The sequence below is a fragment of the Cebus imitator genome, unplaced genomic scaffold (assembly GCF_001604975.1).
Source record: "Cebus imitator isolate Cc_AM_T3 unplaced genomic scaffold, Cebus_imitator-1.0 Scaffold76, whole genome shotgun sequence".
Lineage (NCBI taxonomy): Eukaryota > Metazoa > Chordata > Mammalia > Primates > Cebidae > Cebus > Cebus imitator.
In genome coordinates this window covers 132,221-152,953 of record NW_016107391.1, presented here as the reverse complement: position 1 = coordinate 152,953, position 20,733 = coordinate 132,221, and the positions used below count along the sequence as shown (strand labels likewise).

General features: G+C 39.7%; 1 protein-coding gene and 1 non-coding gene across 2 annotated transcripts in view; one reads left to right on the top strand and one right to left on the bottom strand.

Moving 5' to 3' along the window:
* Nucleotides 1-15,782, top strand: part of DENND5B (DENN domain containing 5B) — a 191,112-nt gene extending 175,330 nt beyond the window's left edge. The window contains exons 15-21 of the mRNA XM_037739864.1: nt 108-253; nt 2,935-3,053; nt 3,947-4,134; nt 8,646-8,728; nt 8,956-9,082; nt 11,289-11,463; nt 13,041-15,782. Coding sequence (XP_037595792.1) covers nt 108-253; nt 2,935-3,053; nt 3,947-4,134; nt 8,646-8,728; nt 8,956-9,082; nt 11,289-11,463; nt 13,041-13,224 — 1,022 coding nt within the window. The 3' untranslated portion in view covers nt 13,225-15,782. The remainder of the gene's footprint in view (nt 1-107; nt 254-2,934; nt 3,054-3,946; nt 4,135-8,645; nt 8,729-8,955; nt 9,083-11,288; nt 11,464-13,040) is intronic.
* Nucleotides 6,003-6,114, bottom strand: LOC119471856. Its single transcript, XR_005200948.1, has one exon. It is a non-coding gene; the product is annotated as a U6 spliceosomal RNA (small nuclear RNA).
* Nucleotides 15,783-20,733: the final 4,951 nt, after the last annotated feature.

The following is a 20,733-nucleotide window of genomic DNA, read 5'->3' as shown; positions in this document are numbered from 1 at the left end:
AAAAAAAAAAAAAAAAAAAAAGAAAACCAACACAGTTCTTAATGTATGTTTTGTTATAAGGATAATTTTATTCCAGCTTTTTAATAATTTCTGCGTTTTTCTTTCAGTGATTCCATATAGGTCAGTGATCATCCCAATCAAAAAGCTAAGCAATGCAATCATCACATCAAACCCCTGGATCTGTGTATCAGGAGAACTAGGAGACACTGGAGTAATGCAGATTCCCAAAAACCTCCTTGAAATGACTTTTGAGGTAGGTTCAGCCAACACCTTTTCTAGCAGAAAGTATCACTTGTAGTTTTACAGATGGATTCTGTCTGGCTTTTTCATTTTTCCTTGAATCAAATAAAATAGAGGAGCACTCAAAGCATGCAGGATCATTTTTGTGATTATATGCCTAAACAGCATATACTAATTTGTTTTGTATTTTCATTGTGAAGCTCTATTTTTCACTCGTAATGGTGTACTTTGGGGCTTTACCAGGTCCTCTCTCATTATTTTCAGGGTCTAGCACAGATCCTAGCAAGCAAGAAATATTCAAATAAATGTTTTCTCCACAGTGGTTCTCCTCCCTACTGTAAAATGCTTTCTGCCCAAACCTGGTCATCTTGTGGCAAAAGGACAGGAGAGCTGATATTCATGCTTATGGATTTTATTTATTTTATTTTATTGTTTATTTATTTATTTTGAGACAGAGTCTTGCTCTGTCGCCCAGGCTGGAGTGCAGTGATGTGATCTTCACTCATTGTAACCTCTCCCTTCTGGGTTCAAGCATGTGCTTATGGATTTTAGAACATACGGTGACATTTCTAGAGTGAGTTTATAAAAATGCCTTTTGGCTGAGTGCAGTTACTCATGCCTATAATCTTAACACTTAGGGAGGCCAAGGCGAGTGGATTGCTTGAGCCCAGGAGTTCGAGACTAGCCTGGGCAACATGATGAGACCCAGTCTCTACAAAAAATACAAAAATTAACCAGGCATGGTGGCATGCACCTGTAGTCCAGCTACTTGCAGGGCTGAGGTCACTTGAGCCCAAGAGACAGAGGGTGCAGTGAGCCAAGTTTGTGCCACAGCACTCCAGCTTGGGTGACAGAGTGAGACCTTGTCTCAAAAACAAAACAAAACAAAAAACAACGTTTTGATATTGTAGTCAATTTTCAGGTTTTACTTGGTGAGTTAGTTCCATGTGTTTGAGCCTACACATGGGTTGATCTTGGTGGAGGAAGAGGACAAATGACTGCTGTGTTTGAGGAAGGAAATGGTACTAAATGAATGTCCCATTCGCATGTTTCTTGGGGTCTCAGAATAGCAGTTTCCACTTAGAGTCATGATGCCCCCAGGAGCCCAGTTTGGCCTTATCCATGCAGTAGACTCACAGCCATCTGTATATAAAATATTAAAACCCTTGGCTTTTCTTCATCTGCCAATAATGGAACTACATTAAAAATCCTGTCATTGCTATTTCTAAGCTGTCTCTCTCATGTCTACCTACTTCTTTCCAGTTCTGCTGCACAACTAATTCAAGATGCCATCATCCCTGAGCTAGAGCATGGGGATGCCTTCTCACTGACATACAAAGAATAAAGTGCTTTAAGAATTCATAGCTCTAATTCATACAAAACATAGAGTGAATAAAACCTAGTATTTGCTAACATAACAGGGTGACTATAGTTAAAAATAACTTAATTATGCATTTTAAAATAACTAAAAGAGTAGAATTGGATTGTCACACAAAAGATAAATGTTTGAGGTGACAGATACCACATTTACCCTGATGTAATTATTGGGCATTGCATGCCTATATCAAAATACCTCAATCCATAAATATACACATTTGCTAGGTACCCACAAAAATTTTAAATTAACCAAAAAGAAGAACTTAAAATCCTAATGTTCTCATCCAACACATAGCTGGGGTCAGTGATCTTTTCATTATCAGGTTTTAGAAGTCACAATTTAATTAGTGTTTATTTTCACTATTCCCATTATCATTGCTTTATTTTGTACTTGTCCACAAAGGGCCAGTGAAGATAACTTACTGATAGCTATGCCTTTCAATAAATAGCTTCAAGGACTTCTAGTATATGCAGTCTGATGTCAGTTCTGCCTGAGTATCTTATTGGAACAGAAAAATACCAACATCTCATGTACCCTATAAATATATATACCTACTATGTACCCACAAAAAATTTTTTTTAAAAGAAAAATATCAGTGTCCGTGCTTTTTAAAATCTATAATTGTTTTCTTGACCTCTCTGTAACTAAACAGCAAGCATCTTTTTCCTGTTTTCTTTTTTTTTTTTCTTTTTGAGACGGAGTTTCGCTCTTGTTACCCAGGCTGGAGTGCAATGGTGCGATCTCGGCTCACCGCAACCTCTGCCTCCTGGGTTCAAGCAATTCTCCTGCCTCAGCCTCCCGAGTAACTGGGACTACAGGCGTGCGCCACCATGCCCAGCTAATTTTTATATTTTTAATAGAGACGGAGCTTCACCATGTTGACCAGGATGGCTTTGGTCTTGATTATAGCCTCCAAAGTGCTGGGATTACAGGCCTGAGCCACTGTACCCGGACTCCTGTTTTTTAAATTCTCATCCTACAAGGCACAAGTCACTGTCTCAGTCATGTTTCTGGGTTCCCCAAGTAGAAGTAACTGTTCCCTTCCCAGCGTTCTTCTAGCACTTTTTACATCCCTAATCTAGCACTGTGTACAGTCCCCCTCATTTGGTAATGTCCATATGTCTCCCATCTCATTATGTAGGAGCTCCCTGAGAACAAGGAATACATGTGAATATATTTCTCTAGTGGATAGCTGAATACATTATGTAGGGTTGGTCTCTGCAGTTGTTAAATTAGACGGAACCAAAGTACCTGTAAAGCTGAGATGTAACAGGATGGAATTGGGTACTAAATAACCTAAGGTCCTGTCCTTACAGTGCCAGAACTTGGGGAAGCTGACCACTGTTCAGATTGGCCATGATAACTCAGGACTGTTAGCCAAATGGCTAGTGGATTGTGTCATGGTCAGAAATGAAATCACAGGACATACGTACAGGTAAGTAAATGGCCTTGGGAACTCAGAATTCTTTAAGATTCTTCAGATGAGAAAAGGTTTAAGAATTGTTTAAACTCTTCCACTTGCCTTCTGAATTTTAGCTGTTTTGTTAGGGGGAGGGATTATTTTTGTTTAAGTTATACAAAATTGCCCCCTAAAAAACTTTTTTTTTTTTTTTTTTATGAGACAGTGTTTCTCTCTTGTCGCCCAGGCTGGAGTGCAGTGGCACGATCTCGGCTTACTGCAACCTTGGCCTCCCAAGTTCAAGAAATTCTCATGCCTCACCCTCCCAAGTAGCTGGGATTACAGGCCCCTACCATCATGCCCCGCTAATTGTTGTATTTTTAGTAGAGATGGAATTTTGCCATGTTGGCCAGGCTGGTCTCAAACTCCTAATGTCAAGTGATCCGCCTGCCTCAGCCTTCCAAAGTGCTGGGATTACAGGCATGAGCCACCACACCCGGCCTCAAAAAGCTTTTTAAAACAACAGATGTTTGCTGCTATTGCTTAGTCCACAAGTGTTGAAAAGATTAGTATAACTCTCAGAAAAAGAAAGCCTAAAATAACTTCAGTAGGAGGAAAAGATCTCAGTCACAGCCAACACTACTCTATAGAAACATTGTCCTCTTTTCTTCTTTGCCTTAACTCCCACATTAATTTCTAGTTTGAAAATATTCTGACCGGGTGCAGTGGCTCCTGTAATCCCCACACTTTGGGAGACTGAGATGGAAGGCCTCAAGACCAGCCTGGGCAATATAGTGAGACCCACTGTCTACAAAAAACACAAAAATTAGCCAGGTTTGAATGGTAAACACCTGTAGTCCCAGCTACTCAGGGGGCTGAATGAGAACCCTGTCTCAAAAAACCCAAAAATCTTTTTTCTATCCTACCAGATTCCCATGTGGACGGTGGCTGGGGAAAGGCATTGATGATGGGAGCCTGGAAAGAATTCTAATTGGAGAATTGATGACATCAGCATCAGATGAAGATCTAGTAAAGCAGTGTCGGACTCCACCCCAGCAGAAGTCACCCACCACTGCTAGGAGATTGAGCATCACTTCATTGACAGGAAAAAACAACAGTAAATAGTTTATTTAAAATCTTCGTACGTGCTTCATATCATGTAGGCCTCATGTGACCATTTGACAGAAAACTGTTGTATTAATAAATGTGAGGAGATTTAAAAAAGAAAAAAGTTGAGGAAAATTCATAAATATTCCAAAGCCAGAAGAATTTAGATGTGAAAATCTAATTTTTTTTTTTATTGAGATGGAGTCTTGCTCCATCACCCAGGATGAAGTACATGGCCTAATCTCAGCTCACTGCAACCCCTGCCACCTGGCTTCAAGCCATTCTTGTGCCTCAGCTTCCCAAGTAGCTGGGACTACAGGATCCCACCACCACACCTGGATAATTTTTTTGTATTTTTAGTAGAGACGGGTTTTTGCCATGTTGGCCAGGCTGGATTCAAACTCCTGACCTCAGGTGTTCTGCTCGCCTCAGCCTCCAAAGTACTGGGATTATAGTCGTGAGCCACTGTGCTCTAAAATCTAATTTTTAAAAAACCTGCATGCTATGTTTTTATTAAGCTGTGGAAATGTGAGTAAATATTTTGCCTGAAACTTTTGTTTTGAATCAGGGTTTCACTCTGTTACCCAGTCTAGAATGCAGTGGCGCAGTCTCAGCTCACTGCAGCCTCTGCCTCCCAGGTTCGAATGATCCTCCCACCTCAGCCTTCCAAGTAGCTGGGAATCCAGTCACACAAAATCACACTCAACTAATTTTTGTATTATTTTTGTAGACTGGCATTCGCCATGTTGCCTAGGCTGGTCTTGAACTTCTCAGCTCAAGTGATCTGCCTGCTTTAGCCTCCCAAAGCGCTAGCATTACAGGCATGTGCCACCACACCTGGCCTTGCCTGAAACTTAAAGGAGAAATAATAATAGTTATATATTATAGTATTCCCAGATAGCCATATCTAGCTAGCTAACTTTCCAGTGTCTCTCTTTTTTTTTTTTTTTTTGAGATGGAGTTTTGCTCTTGTTGCTCAGGCTGGAGTGCAATGGCACGATCTTGGCTCACTGCAACGTTTGCCTCCTGGTTTCAGGCATTTTCCTGACTAAACTGGGATTACAGGCATGTGCCACCACACCCAACTAATTTTGTATTTTTAGTAGAGATGGGGTTTCTCCACATTTGTCAGTCTGGTCTCAAACTCCTGTCCTCAGATGATCTGCCCTCTTCGGCCTCCCAAAGTGCTGGGATTTCAGGCGTGAGCCACTGCACCCAGCCAGTAGTGAATTTTATTAATATTATACTATGTTCACATACCATTTTTAGTAATATAGTAAAATTCTAATTTATACTAATGTGCGCTTTAGTAGACTGAATAATGTCTCCCAAGAATATAAAATTCTAATCTATATAATCTGTAAATGTTACCTTAGTTGGAAAAAGGGTATTTGCAGATGTGATATAGGGATCTTGAAATAAGGAGATTGTTCTGAATTACCTACATGGGCCCTACATGCAGTCACATGTATTCTTTCCCAACACTTGGGGAGGCCGAGGTGGGCAGATCACTTGAGGTCAGGAGTTCGAGCCCAACCTGGCCAACATAGCAAAACCCCGTCTCTGCTAAAAACACAGAAATTAACCAGGTGTGTGGTGCACACCTGTAATCACAGCTACTCGGAAGGCTGAGGCATGAGAATCGCTTGAACCCAGGAGGTAAAGGTTGCAGTGAACCGAGCTCATGCCACTGCATTCCAGCCTGGGTGACAGAGGGAGTCTCTATCTTTGTTTTTTGTTTTTTTGGTTTTTTTTTTTTTGGTGCCAATTTTAAGTAGTTTTATTTAAGACATTGCATTTTCCACTTACAATACAGTGTTTATAAAGTACAATGTTACTTCCTTCACCTGTGCATACGCTCCATATTCAAGTATGGAGAAAAATATGGAACACTTCACGAATTTGCATGTCATCCTTGCGCAGGGGCCATGCTAATAATCTTCTCTGTATGGTTCCAGTTTTTTAGTATATGTGCTGCCAAAGCAAGCACAACTCTGTCTTTAAAAAAAAAAACAAAAAACAAGGAATGCTGGCCAGGCACAGTGGCTCATGCCTGTAATCTCAGCACTTTGGGAGGCTGAGGCAGGTGGACCACCTGAGGTCAGTAGTCCAAGACTAGCTGACCAACATGGCAAAACCCTGTCTCTATTAAATATACAAAAATTAGCTGGGCATGGTGGTGGGCGTCTATAATCCCAGCTACTCAGGAGGCTTAGACAGGAGAATCACTTGAACCTGGGAGGTGGAGGTTACAGTGAGCTGATATTGTGCCACTGTACTCTAGCCTGGGCAACAGAGTGAGACTCTGTCTCTTAAAAAAACAAAAAACAAGGAATGCCAACAGCCACCAGAAGCTGAAAGAGGCAAGGAAAGAATTTTCCCCTAGAATTTGAAGGGAATGCAGCCCTGCTGACACTTTGATTTTTTTTCTTTTGCCCAGTGATAATTAAATTTTGACTTCTGGCCCCCAGACTGCAAGAAAATATATTTCTGTCACTTAAACCACCAAGTTTTGTGAGTCTATTAAAGCAGCCACAAAACATGAATAGAGGCAGTATTTAGGGAAAAGTTACAGAAGTTTATCAGTGAAGGGGCTTTATTTTAGCTATAGTTAATAACCACAAGTAGAATAATAAATGTACCTAATATGTCCTTAGTTTATTAACAAAGCAGTCTGTATCTGATATAGATGTCAGGTATCTATCCAATGAGATATATTAAAATGAACTGTTGATACATCTAACAACATGGATGACTTGCAAAAGCATGCTAAGTGAAAGAAACCAGAAACAAAAGATGGCATATTATATATTCTGTTTATATTAAATTCTAGAAAAGCATTATAATAATAGAATGCAGATCAGTGATTGTCAGGAGTTAGCTAAGGAAGGTAACTGACTGAAAAGACTGCAGGGTGACTTTTGGGGTGATGGAAATGTTCTGTATCATGATTGTGGTGGTCATTACATGACTATTCATTTGTCAAAGCTCATCAAAATTGGTGACTTTTATTACATGGTAAATTTTAATTATGCTGATTTAAAATTTTAAAGTAGGTTTAAGCTCTATTCATCTGGCCAGGCGTGGTGGCTCACGCCTGTAATTCAAGTACTTTGGAGGCCAAGGCAGGCGGATCACCTGAGGTTGGGAGTTCAAGACCAGCCTGACCAACACCATGAAACCCCGTCTTTAAAAAAATAAAAAGCTCCATTCATCCAAATTATTATGCCATCTGAATCAGTCCAATTTCATTGGGGTATTATTTGAGAGGCCTTTATCCCCCAACTTTCTTTTCTCACTCTATAAGCAAAGAAGTCTAAATGGTCTTAGACTCAGGATGGATAATAGGGTATTTTCTCACAGTATGTTATATGTAAGATGGTATTCAGGGAACTGAAAGTTTTTAATCAGTTTTCAAATAATACCAATCAGAGCTCTTTTAGAATGGATGACAGCTTTCAAAATAGACTTGATGTCTAAAAGAAAGAAACTCAGAGAAAGATCAAAGTGAAAACAAAACAAACAAAAAACTACTGGGTAAAGAAACTACTAGGAACTAGAGGCTAGGGTATCAGTACTTCAATTATAAGAGGTTTTCATTTTAACAATTTTTATGCATTAGAAACATTTATGCAAGAAATCCTTGAGCAGTACGAATTCAGAGATTCTTAAACGTGAGGATGTATAGTTTTTCTTTTACATTGTGATAAGTAAATTAGAACTACAAGAAAATCCGAACTATATGCCTTTTCTCTTGTTACCTACTTCTGAAATGTTTACCACCCTTTTTTAAAATCTTTGGATGTGGTGGACAAAAGTGATTTAGGTCCCATTCAAGCAGCCCACCAACCTATCCCTCAGGAAAGTGGCCTAGAAGAGCAAGTACTGGCTGGCAGAAGGAAGCAGTGCTGAAACAGATTGACTAGCCAGGGAGGGAGGGAGTTCTGGGCTTCAGGCCCAGATGCCACAGGGTACCTGGCATCTTCCCGCAACACAACAGCAAATCTTCAAACTCCGGGTTAGCTATCCAGAGCTCCTTAAGCCTTAGTCTATGCCCACTAATGGGCTCGGAGGTAGGTAGCATAAGGGAACATTTGAGGAGTGATGTTGGGACTTCCCAGTCTTGCTTCTTATACTTAGGTGCTTGCTTCCATTTTGTGACAAGTACTATGCTAGGTTATTTACCCCTATAACTTATCAGTTTTCCCAGTGAGGCATGTATTTTCCCTATTTTCAGTTGAGGAAACTCAAACTCAGAGGAAGTTAGACACTAGGCTCGGGTTATAGATTGCAGATGGTAATGCTGGAGTTTGAATCTAGGGATCTCTTGCATTATATTCCATTATGCCAGGATGCTTCCAACTTGGCCAAACTGGCCAGAGGCAAGTTCTGTGGAGCCCCTGGCAAAGCCAGCCTGCTTTGGTGACGTATTTCCTGCCAAGGTAGACACAGTTGATGTCCCACAGCACTTTGGTTTATTTCTCTCCCATGAGACTGCAGCCACTGTTTGTTATTTTACAGAACCCAATGCTGGGCAGATCCAAGAAGGAATTGGAGAAGCTGTGAACAATATTGTGAAACATTTTCACAAACCTGAAAAAGAGGTATTTATGGGCTATAAAACTTAGTATAGTGGGACTTTTAAAGATGCTTTTGTATGTGATACATGAGGCAATGTGGGGTGCTTGAATTTTCATTTGTAAGTTTTCTGGTAGCTGTAAAAACATGCTTCATGCTTCATATAGCTACCTTCAGCACTTGCTTCTCTAGTGTTTTTCTTAGACATAGATGCAGGAGATTTTTCTTTGGCACTGTGTGTTATACCCCACAGAGAGGAAGCCTCACCGTATTGCTGTGTGGAGAAAATGGCCTGGTTGCAGCCCTTGAACAAGTTTTTCACCATGGGTTCAAATCTGCCCGCATCTTTCACAAGAATGTCTTCATCTGGGACTTCATAGGTAAATAAAGCAGATGTATGTTACTTTAAGGTCACTGAAGCCTTTCTTAGGAAACTCAAAGACCCAGGAATCTGAATGAATTAAGGGTATATATTTTTTAAATAAATATTAAATTAGCTGGGTGTGGGAGCACACACCTGTGGTCCCAGCTACCTGGGAGGCTGAGACAGGAGCATTGCTTGAGCCCAGGAGCTCAAGAGGTGAAGGCTGCAGTCAGCCATGATCAAGCCACTGTACTCCAACCTGAGCAACAGAGTAAGACCCTGTCTCAAAAAGTATATATGATAATAAAAAATAAATATCAAATAAGTACTATCTTTGTTTTTCATTCACTCAACAAATTGTAATATGCACAATATTCCAAACATTATTTGGGTCACTCAAGATATACATTAGTAAACAAAACAGAAATCCCTGTGGTTGGCAAACTTATACTCAGGTCAGTGTGGGAAACAATGAACAAAAATATAACAAATATGTAATTCATATGGCAGGTCTGAAGATCTGGAAAGAAATAGAGCAGCATAAGAGGAAATAAAGTGGGGAGTGGTCTTTTAAATGGGGTGGTTTTAGACTTTACTGAATGTCAAGGTACACTGGAGCACAGACTTCAAGTAGGTGAGGAAGTGAGCCATGTAGATATCTGGGAGGAGGGACTCCGTATTGACAGCACTGCCAGTGCTAAGCCCCAAGGCGGAAGTGTTTCCATGGAACCCCAAGACCAGTGTGACTGGAACACAGCAAGAGAGAGAGAGAGAGAGAGAGAGAGAGAGAGAGAGAGAGAGAGAGACACACACACACACACACACACACACACACACACACACACACAGAGTGAGTGAGTTAAGTATGAGATTGGGGGAGGGAGTGTTTAGTGCCAGTGCCAGGTTGTGTAGGGCCTTTATCCAGGGCCTTTATCCTGAATGAAGGTGGAAGCTGTTGGACGGCTTTGAGCTAAGGAGTGACATGATAGAACTTTTTTGTTTGTTTGTTTGAGATGGAGTCTCACTCTGACAACCAGGCTGGAGTGCAGTGGCCCCATCTCAGTTCACTGCAACCTCTGCCTCCTGGGTTCAAGTGATTCTCCTGCCTTAGCCACTGAGGAACTGGGATTACAGGTGCCTGCCACCACACCTGGCTAATTTTTGTATTTTTAGTAGAGACAGAGTTTCACCATGTTGGCCCCGCTGGCCCCGAACTCTGTCCTCAAGTGATCCCATCTGCCTTGGCCTCCCAAGGTGCTGGGATTACAGGTGTGAGCCACTGTGCCTGGCCAATGTTTATAAAAGGATTCCTCTAGCTCTGTGTTGAACAGTACAGTAACCATTAGCCACATGTCGCTATTTAAATTTAAATGTATTTAATTTAAATCAAATGTAAATTACATTTCTTAATAACACTGACCACATTTCAAGTGCTCAGTAGCCATATGTAGCTACCAAATTGGACTTTGTAGATAGAGAACATTTTCATCATCACAGAAAGCTCTTTTGGGGTATGTCTGCTCTAGCTTGCTAAGTTTTGTAATCTTTCTTTTAGAATTCCTGATTTCTTTAACTCTTCTAGAATTCTAATTTCTTTAAAAGGGCAGTTAATCATTTTGTGTTTTCTAAATAAGGCCTAGATGAAGTAGTTCATTTCTTCTAACTTAGAATAGACAAAAAAAGGAAAGTTGACAGAGCTAGACCCACAGGAGTGATTTTTTTTTTCTTCTGGAATGCCTAGAATCATTGCTTCTGCTTCTCATGTGTATATACATATATCTCTCTTCATCAGAAATTTATTCAGGTACATTTCAAGGATCTTGTTGCAAAGTGTTAGCCAGTCATTCTGTAACTAGAACACAGGGGGTATTATCTCAATGGCTACCATGTCATTGCTGGTTACTCCTAGAAGGTTCCAGTCTTAACAGAAGATGTTATTTTTCTTTTTTGCCAGTTTCTGTTTTGTGAAGGTACTTTAAAGGGAGTAAATGTTCCACTCTTCTGGAATGCAGTCTAGATTAGAAAATAAATTCCTGGGAGCGTATTTATTGTTCTACTATGAAACATGGACCTCTGAAATCAATGACAAAGTAGTGTTACAGGCTTCAGGACTGGCTGTATGCAAAGCATCATTAGTGTTTCCGTAATAAATTAAGTGATGAATCTTTCTGTATATGAAGTGTTGACATACATTGTGATATTATTCTGACTTTTTTCCTCAGAGAAAGTGGTTGCTTATTTTGAAACAACTGACCAGATTCTAGATAATGAAGATGATGTCCTTATTCAGAAATCATCCTGCAAAACCTTCTGCCACTATGTAAATGCTATTAATACTGCACCCAGGAACATTGGGAAGGATGGCAAATTCCAGATTTTAGTTTGCCTTGGAACAAGGTACAAAACCAGTTTTTTATTTTCCCTATTTTTGCTACATGTTGAACCAGAATCCAGAAAGAGTTATACCAGTTCATGCCTCTTCCAAAGCTCTCCTTTGGGTTTCTTTCTTTTTACTTTTTATTTTGAGACAGGGTCTCACTCTGTCGAACAGGCTGGAGTATAGTGGTGTGGTCTCAGCTCACTGCAACCTCTGCCTTCTCTCCTCAGGTTAATTCACCACAACCACTACATGAGTTAGCAACCCATTTTCTCATTTTCTTTTTTTTTTTTTGTATCCTGACTGGGGGATACCTCCTAATAGGGGCCCAGACAGGAGATTTTCTCATTTTCAAGATGAGAAAATAGAAAATAGGTGAGGCACACATAAGTTAGCAGACTTTCCCAATGTCACACAGCAAAAATGAGACAGAGCCAGTTCACACCCAGTCCCACTTCAGAGCCCAAGCTCTCCACCGTGACTCTATAACTGGCTCCAAAGATAGGTAGGTAATAGGGAGGTTACTAGATAATTAGACACATACACCGTGCATATTTACTATGTAGACCTTATATAGTGTATGTATACCACTATATTTACATTCAAGAACATTTTGGGATTCGTTCTATATAAATGTAGTTTTCTTTTTAAGACTATTTCCTACTCCTTTATTTTTTGAAAGTGACACACAGGAGCAATACAATCTGTAATTTTTAAAACGGCTCTCAGAATTGCAGGAATTGAAACACACAGACCTTTAGATTTCTTTTTTTAAGTTATCCATGTATTATTTGTTTTTTCTTAAACCTTAAGGGCCCCAACTTGAGTCTGAAGATGGCCTAGTTGGGTATGCTCAATAAGGATCTTCGGAACTTAGCATTGGGTTACTAATGTCAGGTTTGATCAGGAAACATTGAAGATGTGAGGTTTTATCCTCCTGAAACAGCTGGTTTACACAACTAAGTTCTGTATTTCTTCTTCATAAAAGGAGCCCAATTTTAGTTGTGCTTTTAAAGTTTCTTTTGAGCATGATCTTTATCTCCTTTTATCTCTATACTCTTCTGATTTATTAGACCAATGCAAACTCTATTCTGGTTTATAAAATCTACTTAATGTTTTTCTGCTTTGATTTTGTTCCTCACCCTGTTATGTTGTATAAGTTAATAATTAAAAAAAAAAAAAAGCAAATCCCTGCAGCTTAGTGTAGTCTTTCTTCCAAAAGGTCAGTATGCTGTGGCATGCCTTGCCACAGAGTAACACTCCTATTAAAAAAAAAAAAAAAGACATAGAAAATGACATTCTGCCTCTTTCTAAAGGTGGTAGAATCAGAATAGAGAATGTCTTTAATGTGCATAGACTTTCTAATGTACTTTAAGAACTTCATGGGTTTTCCCTTTAGCTTTATACTGTCTCATCACTGTCTTTTTGCCAGTAAATATTTAACTTCTTGGCTTTGATTTCCTCTCTCCTGACTTCTTTACTTGGCTAGATTTTGTACCATCCGGCCCCACACCTTCCCATTTGAAAGCTCCACTCTGTTCCTTGTTCTGCAGCGAGGCCAGCAGTGCTCAGGAATTGTTTCTGTTTGGGTCTGTAGGGATCGCCTGCTCCCACAGTGGATTCCATTGTTAGCCGAGTGTCCTGCCATCACTCGAATGTATGAAGAGAGCGCTCTCCTGCGAGACCGCATGACTGTCAACTCCCTTATCCGAATTCTGCAGACCATTCAGGACTTCACCATAGTCCTAGAAGGATCACTCATCAAAGGTGTGGATGTGTAACCAAACTGGCTAGAAACTTTCAGTCCAAACCTTGCTCCGTCCCCAACTAGGGGACTGATTTGGACTTGTCTGACAGTAGTGAATTACTGCAGGGGACAGCCCAACTTATGCCCCATTTGGAACTATCCTCACTCTACAGACAAGGCAAAATGTTGTATTGTAGTTCATTCGAACCTGGAATTTAGTATAAAATAGAGTATTTTCATGTGTTAGATGTGTGTAAATATGCTATCTTCTTTAAGAAATTATATTACTCTAATAAGATGCTTTTCTTAGACTGAATATTCCTGTGACTTAAAATAAGTAGCTTAAAAATGTTGGGGTTGGGGGGAAGAGTGGTGCTAGCCAGGAAGAAGCCAGTAAACATGTAAATATAGTGCAACCCAGTCGGGCTTTTTTTTTCTCCAGATATCACAAGGAAACCCAGAATGCATTGTTATGTAGTAGCCATCCATCTTGGAGTCCGATCATTTGTATTGTGAATGCACACAGCTTTACCTACTGTACCAGTAGTCTTCACTTATATCTTTTAAGTTACAAACTGTTGTATGCATTTGAATCATTAGTCACTTTTCCAGTCTTTTGGAAAAATCTTTCAGTCCGCACAAGATGATATAATTAAAGTATTTTAAACACTAGACCCCAGGAGCTTGGCTGAACTGGAAAGAGAACATACAAAGCCCTGAGAAGTGTGTTCAATTGTGGCATTATAACTTCTTTACACTTTGGAAAGATTAGCCTAACTTCATTCTTGGCATTTTTATTCTTGTTATTTGAGGTACTTTGGGGAGATGTGAATTTCAGTGTTAGCAGACTCAGAGTCATAAGAACTGCCAACAGCAATTTGATTCTGTACTTTTAATTTGGCCATCTAAACTCTGCAGTGGTCTATCTCTTAAGGATAACCTCGAGTCTTGTCTTTGTTAGGGTCTAATCATCCACCTCTCCAGGGCCCATCCTCCCTCGGGTAATGGAAGGAATGACTAAGGAGGAGGAGGGCTCTGTGTGGCTTGGAATGTTTTTGTGAAAGCATTTGTTGACCATGATAATGCAAATAACAGAAGGAGAGAGAGAATGAACTCTTTCTGGGTGTTTAAGGGCAAGCTTTACGTTCCTTTGTAGGAAGGGGAGTAATAATGTAAAACAACCGGCCCAGAGAAGCTAAAAGCCACTGGTGGCACACGCTGACAAAATTGAAGCAAAACAAGAGGTGGCAACAATTTTGAAAGACCAAAAGTTGTGAGTAACTTTCCAGTTTGATAGTTTATAAAAAACTTAAGTAAATGTTGTATTAGCTAGTTACTTTAAGTCCTCACCTTCCAGTAGGTCCTGTAACTCTAATTAGGCATTTGTACATTTTTAGCAGCAAAATTGCCTCAGCAAAGCCCTGAGTTTTATTCCCAGATGTGGCTGAAAAGCAAAGCCATGGTGTCAGTATCCTGTGCAATCTGAGGGTGCTGTGCTTTCACCAGCTGTGTTGTTAACCTTATTTCCTGGAGGAAGAAACTAATGAAACAAGTGCCTCACTCCCTTTATCAAACACTGTATTCAGCCAGGGAAGCCCCTTTTAACATATGACTTCATACTTGAGGAAGAGGAGAGTTGACAGCTGTATTTAAAAACCCATAGAAATAGTTTAAGAAGATGGTTCTGAGTAGACTAGAAATTTGTTTGCCTGAAGCTAAAGTGTATCTGTAATGGTACAGCTCTTCCAGGGACATGGGAAGTCTATCATGGGAGATACCCAAAACCTGTTTTACACTGGGCTCCTACTGAGTTTAGTCATCAGAGGCGATAGCAGGGTCTAACCCAGGATTTCATGCTTGTATCTTCGTAAGGCCATGCTTCTGACAGGTCTAGGCAACCAGGGGGACAACTTAGGTTAGTGTGCTAGTATTGACACACCTCATCCAGCCTTCTCACTTTGTAGATGGGAACACTTAAGGATTAGAGAGATTAAATCTTATCCTCACCCCACAGCTGGTCTCTGACAACACAGGCTCTAGAATTCATGTTTGTTTGTTTCACCAGGCTGCATGAGACTGACCTTCCAGGCATTCTTACTAATAGTCTTTCTATTATACTATTGGATCTTTATTCATCCACCTATACAAGTAAGAAATAAGGAAGAATATTTATTTAGAATAATTAAAATTCATATTAACACATTGCTCTCAAATTATTGGGAATTAACATCTTGTAAAAACTGGGAGCAAGCCAGGCACGGTGGCTCATGCTCGTAATCCCAGCATTTTGGGAGGCTGAGGTGGGTGGATCATCTGAGGTCAGGAGTTTGAGACCAGGTTGGCTAACATGGTGAAACCCCGTCTCTACTAAAAAACAAACAAACAAACAAACAAAAAAAAAATTAGCTGAGTATAGTGCAGGTACCTGTAGTTCCAGCTACTTGGGAGGCTGAGGCAGGAGAATCGTTTAACACAGGAGGTGGAGGTTGCAGTGAGCCAAGATTGTGCCACTACACTCCAGCCTGGGCAACAAGGGCAAGACTCTGTCTCAAAAAAAACCCCAAAAAACTGGGAGCAAAGTTGGATTGGGGGCCTATGAATAAAACCATTACTTTAAAAAGTAATGCCCCCAAAAAAGTTAGACTTAAAGTTTCATCTTCATGCTTTATGTAATATTACTATGATAGTGAAATGACTGATTAAAAAAAAATCAGAACTGACGCATCCTCTTGGATGATGGGCCCCTTAGTCACATTGTGAGCCCATGTACATATTCTGTTGATACAGCCCGTGCTGCAAACATGTGGGGCCCTCTTGTGAGCTGCTTGAATGGCCAGTACCCCCATTCTTTTTAATATTCCCGATGGTGGTCACTCTTGGCCTTTAACAATAAATTTAACTTGGAAATAGTTCTTTGGATCAAAGTTTGATCAATAAAAAGGATGCTTAAGCTGAGATTGGGGTTACATAAGAAATGCAGTTATAAAGAAATAAGACATGTTGGGCATGGCAGTATATACCTGTAGTCCCAGCTGCTTGGGAGGCCAAGGCAGGAGGATTGCGTAAACCCAGGAGTTTGGGTCCAACCTGGGTAACATAGGGAAACCCCATCTCAAAAAAACAAAGCAAAACAAAGGACTTAGTTTTTTTGTTTTTGTTTTTCTTAAAGATGGGGTTTCACCATGATGGCCCGGCTGGTCTTGAACTCCTGACCTCAGGTGATCCACCCACCTCTGCCTCCCAAAATGCTAGGATTACAGGTGTGAGCCACTGCGCCCAGCAGGACTTAGTTTTTATGTGTCTTTTAACTGTCTCTAAGGCATACCAAAATTTTGAGCACAACAGTAGTATCAGAATGCTTAGAATAAATGCTTAGACTTTTAAGCTGACTTTTGGAAGGACCATACCCACATAGAGGCATCTTTTCTGCTGTAGTAATTTTTAAAAATTAATATATTGTTTTAGGATCACATCTCAAAGTTTAAATAAAAAAATCAATATTTAATTTGTTTTCCTCCAAATAAATTAAATGCCTGGGACCATAATGAGTATTTTTTGCATAGTAATAGCTGGTGAAGAAGTTGTTTTAAAATTAAATTGCCAAAAATATTACCTCTTGAAAAATTTATTTTCCTGGTGTTTTTCATATGTCCTGAAACCCCTAATCTCGACCTTTATGACACAGTGGCATTACACTGATGTTGGAAGTATGTGTGAGATCTGTGCCCTGGTCGGGAGTCATATGCCTTAAAAATGACTGCGAGTCAGTGTGAAGTAGTATAAAGTGGAGTCCTATGTGGGAAAAAAGCAGGCTACCAGCTACAAAAGCCTCCCAACCCTCCCCACCCTGTTTTCCACTAGGAATAAGAATTTGATATGAGAAACTTAAACCTTGCAGAAGTGTGGATTTTCCTCTAAAATTTAAGTGTTTCACACATTCTTGTACCTTTTGTAATCCTGTGGTATTTACCTTCACATGGCATTTTTAAAAATTATTTTAATGAATTTCTATCACACTATATGAATGATATGGGGAATACGGAATTGCTCATATTTCCCTTTTTGGCAATAAAACGCTGTTATATGAAAATGTAAGTAAAAAAGAGAGGTTCAAGACTATACAACAGCTTATGTATAGTATATGTTGACATCCCTAAGGTATTTTGAAACAGGTGACAGACAAGGACCTCAAATTTCCAGGGAAATACTTACTTCGCAACATTAGGAGTATAGCTCTTCATAATGGAATATCTTCTTTCTGCTAAAAATTATGATTTTTCAGTAGATTTTTCATTTAGTGAACTGTGAATATTTTCTGTGAGGTTTACAGAAACTAGTCTATCCTTTTCACTATGTTGAAAAGACAATCTGAACTTTATTTATATTTCAGTATTAACACACCTTCACTGATTGAGAGTCTTGAGCACTTCTCTACTTTTATAAAGTGAATCCTATTTCCAAGTCATCCATGTCTTTTGAAGTCTCTGTTTCTTAAATAGTATTTATTACATTACTGTTTAGCATAAATAGGAGACAGAAAAAGATAATAAACTACTAAGTCCTTTATTCCTATTAAAATACACTTATAAATCCCTTGAATCAACTGAATTCTAAGCATTTTGAAGAGGTTGCTGATGTAGTGTCATCAAAAGAATCTGAGGAGAACTTCATCTCCAAAATCTGATTAGAGCTATTTGCCCTCTCAAGGACAAGATAAAGATTGGCTTCAGAGATATATCACATCAAGCTAGAGGGGGAAAAAAAAAACTAAAATAAAATTTTTCCTCATTCGAAGGGATCCAGGATATCCTTGGGTTATGTAGGAGGGAATCATGCTTGTTCCAATTACCTAAATGTACTTGTGTGTGAATCCAGTCTTGATTCTAAACACCAAATCTTGTCAACAGTAGAGAGGTATAGTAAGGAGTTCCTGTTTGTCAATCAAATGAGGGTGTGAAACATATAGAAAGAATGCTCTGTGTTACACCTGAACCATGTATAAATGTACCCTGTGTATCTTTTTTTTAAATTAGCATTTATGCATTTAAATTATATTGGTTTTCTCTGTATTGTTAACAAAATGCATCAGAACTGGATTTTTTTCTCATCTGAACATAATATAAAATTTAAAAGAGCATTGTGATATTAAGCACTTTAACATACATATCAGACAAACTGACGTGGGTTTTTCAGGTTTGGGAGTACATTTAAATATGACTTTTCATGCTTTGTTCTTTACAAATAAAACTGTGGGATTGATACTTTGTTTTGCTTCATTGTTGTAGAATCTTGATGGTGTTTCATAGGATAAGAGACTTAAGAAAGCAGAGAGATCAAACCAAAACCATTATGTAGAAAAATAGAGCCTCCTTGGTAAGGGGTGAAAATTTGAACCCTACCTCACACCATACAAAAAAAATCAGTTCTTAGTGTCTTAACAACCTAAATATGAAAGGTAAAAGATAATTTTTAGTAGAAAATATGAAATATACTGAACTAACTTGGGAAAGGAAAGTTTTCTTAACCAAGACATTTAAATTATGAAGGATAAGTGTGATAAATTTGACTATGTTCACAGGTGCTTTGCTGTAGAAAAAAATTGACTATATAAAAAATAAGAATTTCTGGTCATCAAAATATATCATTAAAAAGGAGAAGGCCACAAGCTACAGACTAGGCAAATATATTTTCAATTCATAATCGTACATAATCTGAAAATAATTAGCATTTTGGTCCATAGTAAACATAGAAGGCAAACATTGATTGATTCCACAGTGAACATGGATTGGTTTCCTACTACATGATGTTTTTGTTTTGTTTGTTTTTTTGTTGCCGTGACTTGCATACGAACCCTACTATATGTTAAACATTACTTTAGGTTTTGAGCATACAGCATTTTAAAAATACACATTAAATTCCTGCTCCTGCTCTCATGGAGTTTATATTCCAGTGGAGGAGTTACATAATAAACATAAGTAACACATATAGTAGTTAGATAATAAATAATAATAGAAGCTGGACATGGTGGCTCACGCCTGTAATCCCAACACTTTGAGAGGCCAAGGCGGGTAGACCATCTGAGGTCAGGAGTTTGAGACCAGCCTGGCCAACATGGTGAAACCCTGTCTCTACTAAAAATACAAAAAATAGCCGAGTGTAGTGGCACATGCCTGTAATCCCAGCTACTCAGGAGGCTGAGGCAGGAGAATCACTTGAACCTGGGAGGCACTTGAACCGGGAGGCACTTGAACCATGCCACTGCACCGCAGCCTGGAGACAGCAAAAAAAAAAAAAAAGGACAGTGTCTTTGTCCTTTCAGGCTTTGATAAGAAAATACTAGCCTGGAAAACATAGGGAGACCACTTTTCTGCAAATAGCCAAAAAATTAGCCAGGCATGGTGGCTCACACCTGTTGCCCCAGATACTTGGGAGGCTGAGGTGGGAGCATTGTTTGAGCTCAGGAGGTTGAAGCTGCAGTGAGCCATGATCATGCCACTGCACTCCAGCCTGGGTGATAGAGCAAGACCCTATATTCAAAAAAAATACCATATGCTGGGGGGGTGACTTATAAACAATAAACAGCATTTATGTCTCATAATTGTGGTGGCTGGGAAGTCCAAGAACAAGGTGCTAATATCTGCTGAGTGCCTATTCCTCACAGATGGTGCCTTCCTCTGTGCACCCACATGGTGAAAGGGGTAAAGCTCCTTTGGCCGTCTTTTATAAGGGCACTAAGCCGATCCGTCACCTCCCAAATGGCCCCTATCTTTTTTTTTTAAAGACGGTGTTTCACCATGTTGGTCAGACTGGTCATGAGCTCCCGACCTCAGGTGATCCACCTGCCTTGGCCTCCAAAGTGCTTGGATTACAGGTGTGAGCCACCGCGCCCAGCCCGGCCTGGCCCCGATCTTAATACTATCACATTGGAGATTAGGTTTCAACATACGAATTTTGATGGGATACAAACATTATGACCATAACAGTTATGAAGCTCATATGCTGCTTATTCTGACCAAGGATCTGGTGGAAAATGTTTGCAGCAGAGGCCTCTGGTCCTGAAAGAAATAAATCTGCCAGGCGCAGGACTAAGTACTCTATGTCAGAATGTACACTCTTTGAAAGAAATTTAGGAGAATGCAAAGATAAGCCACAGACCGGTAGAGAATATTAGCAACACACATATCTGACAAAGAACTTGCATTCAGAGTATAGAATAAACCCTCACAATTCAATAATAAGATAAACAGCCCAACAACAAAAAAATGGCAAATGATTTGAATATACACTTTAGCAAAGAAAAAAATAAAAGGATGTCAAAAAGCCCACAAGACTGGACATAGTGGGTCACACCTGTAATCTGAGGTGGGTGGATCACTTGAGGTCAGGAATTTGAGACCAGGTTGGCCAACATGGTGACCTTGTCTCTACTAAAAATACAAAAAATCAGCTGGGTGTGGTAGTGTGCGCCTGTAATCCCAACTACTTGGGAAGCTGAGGCAGGAGAATCACTTGAACCCGGGAGGCAGAGGTTGCAGTGAGTCAA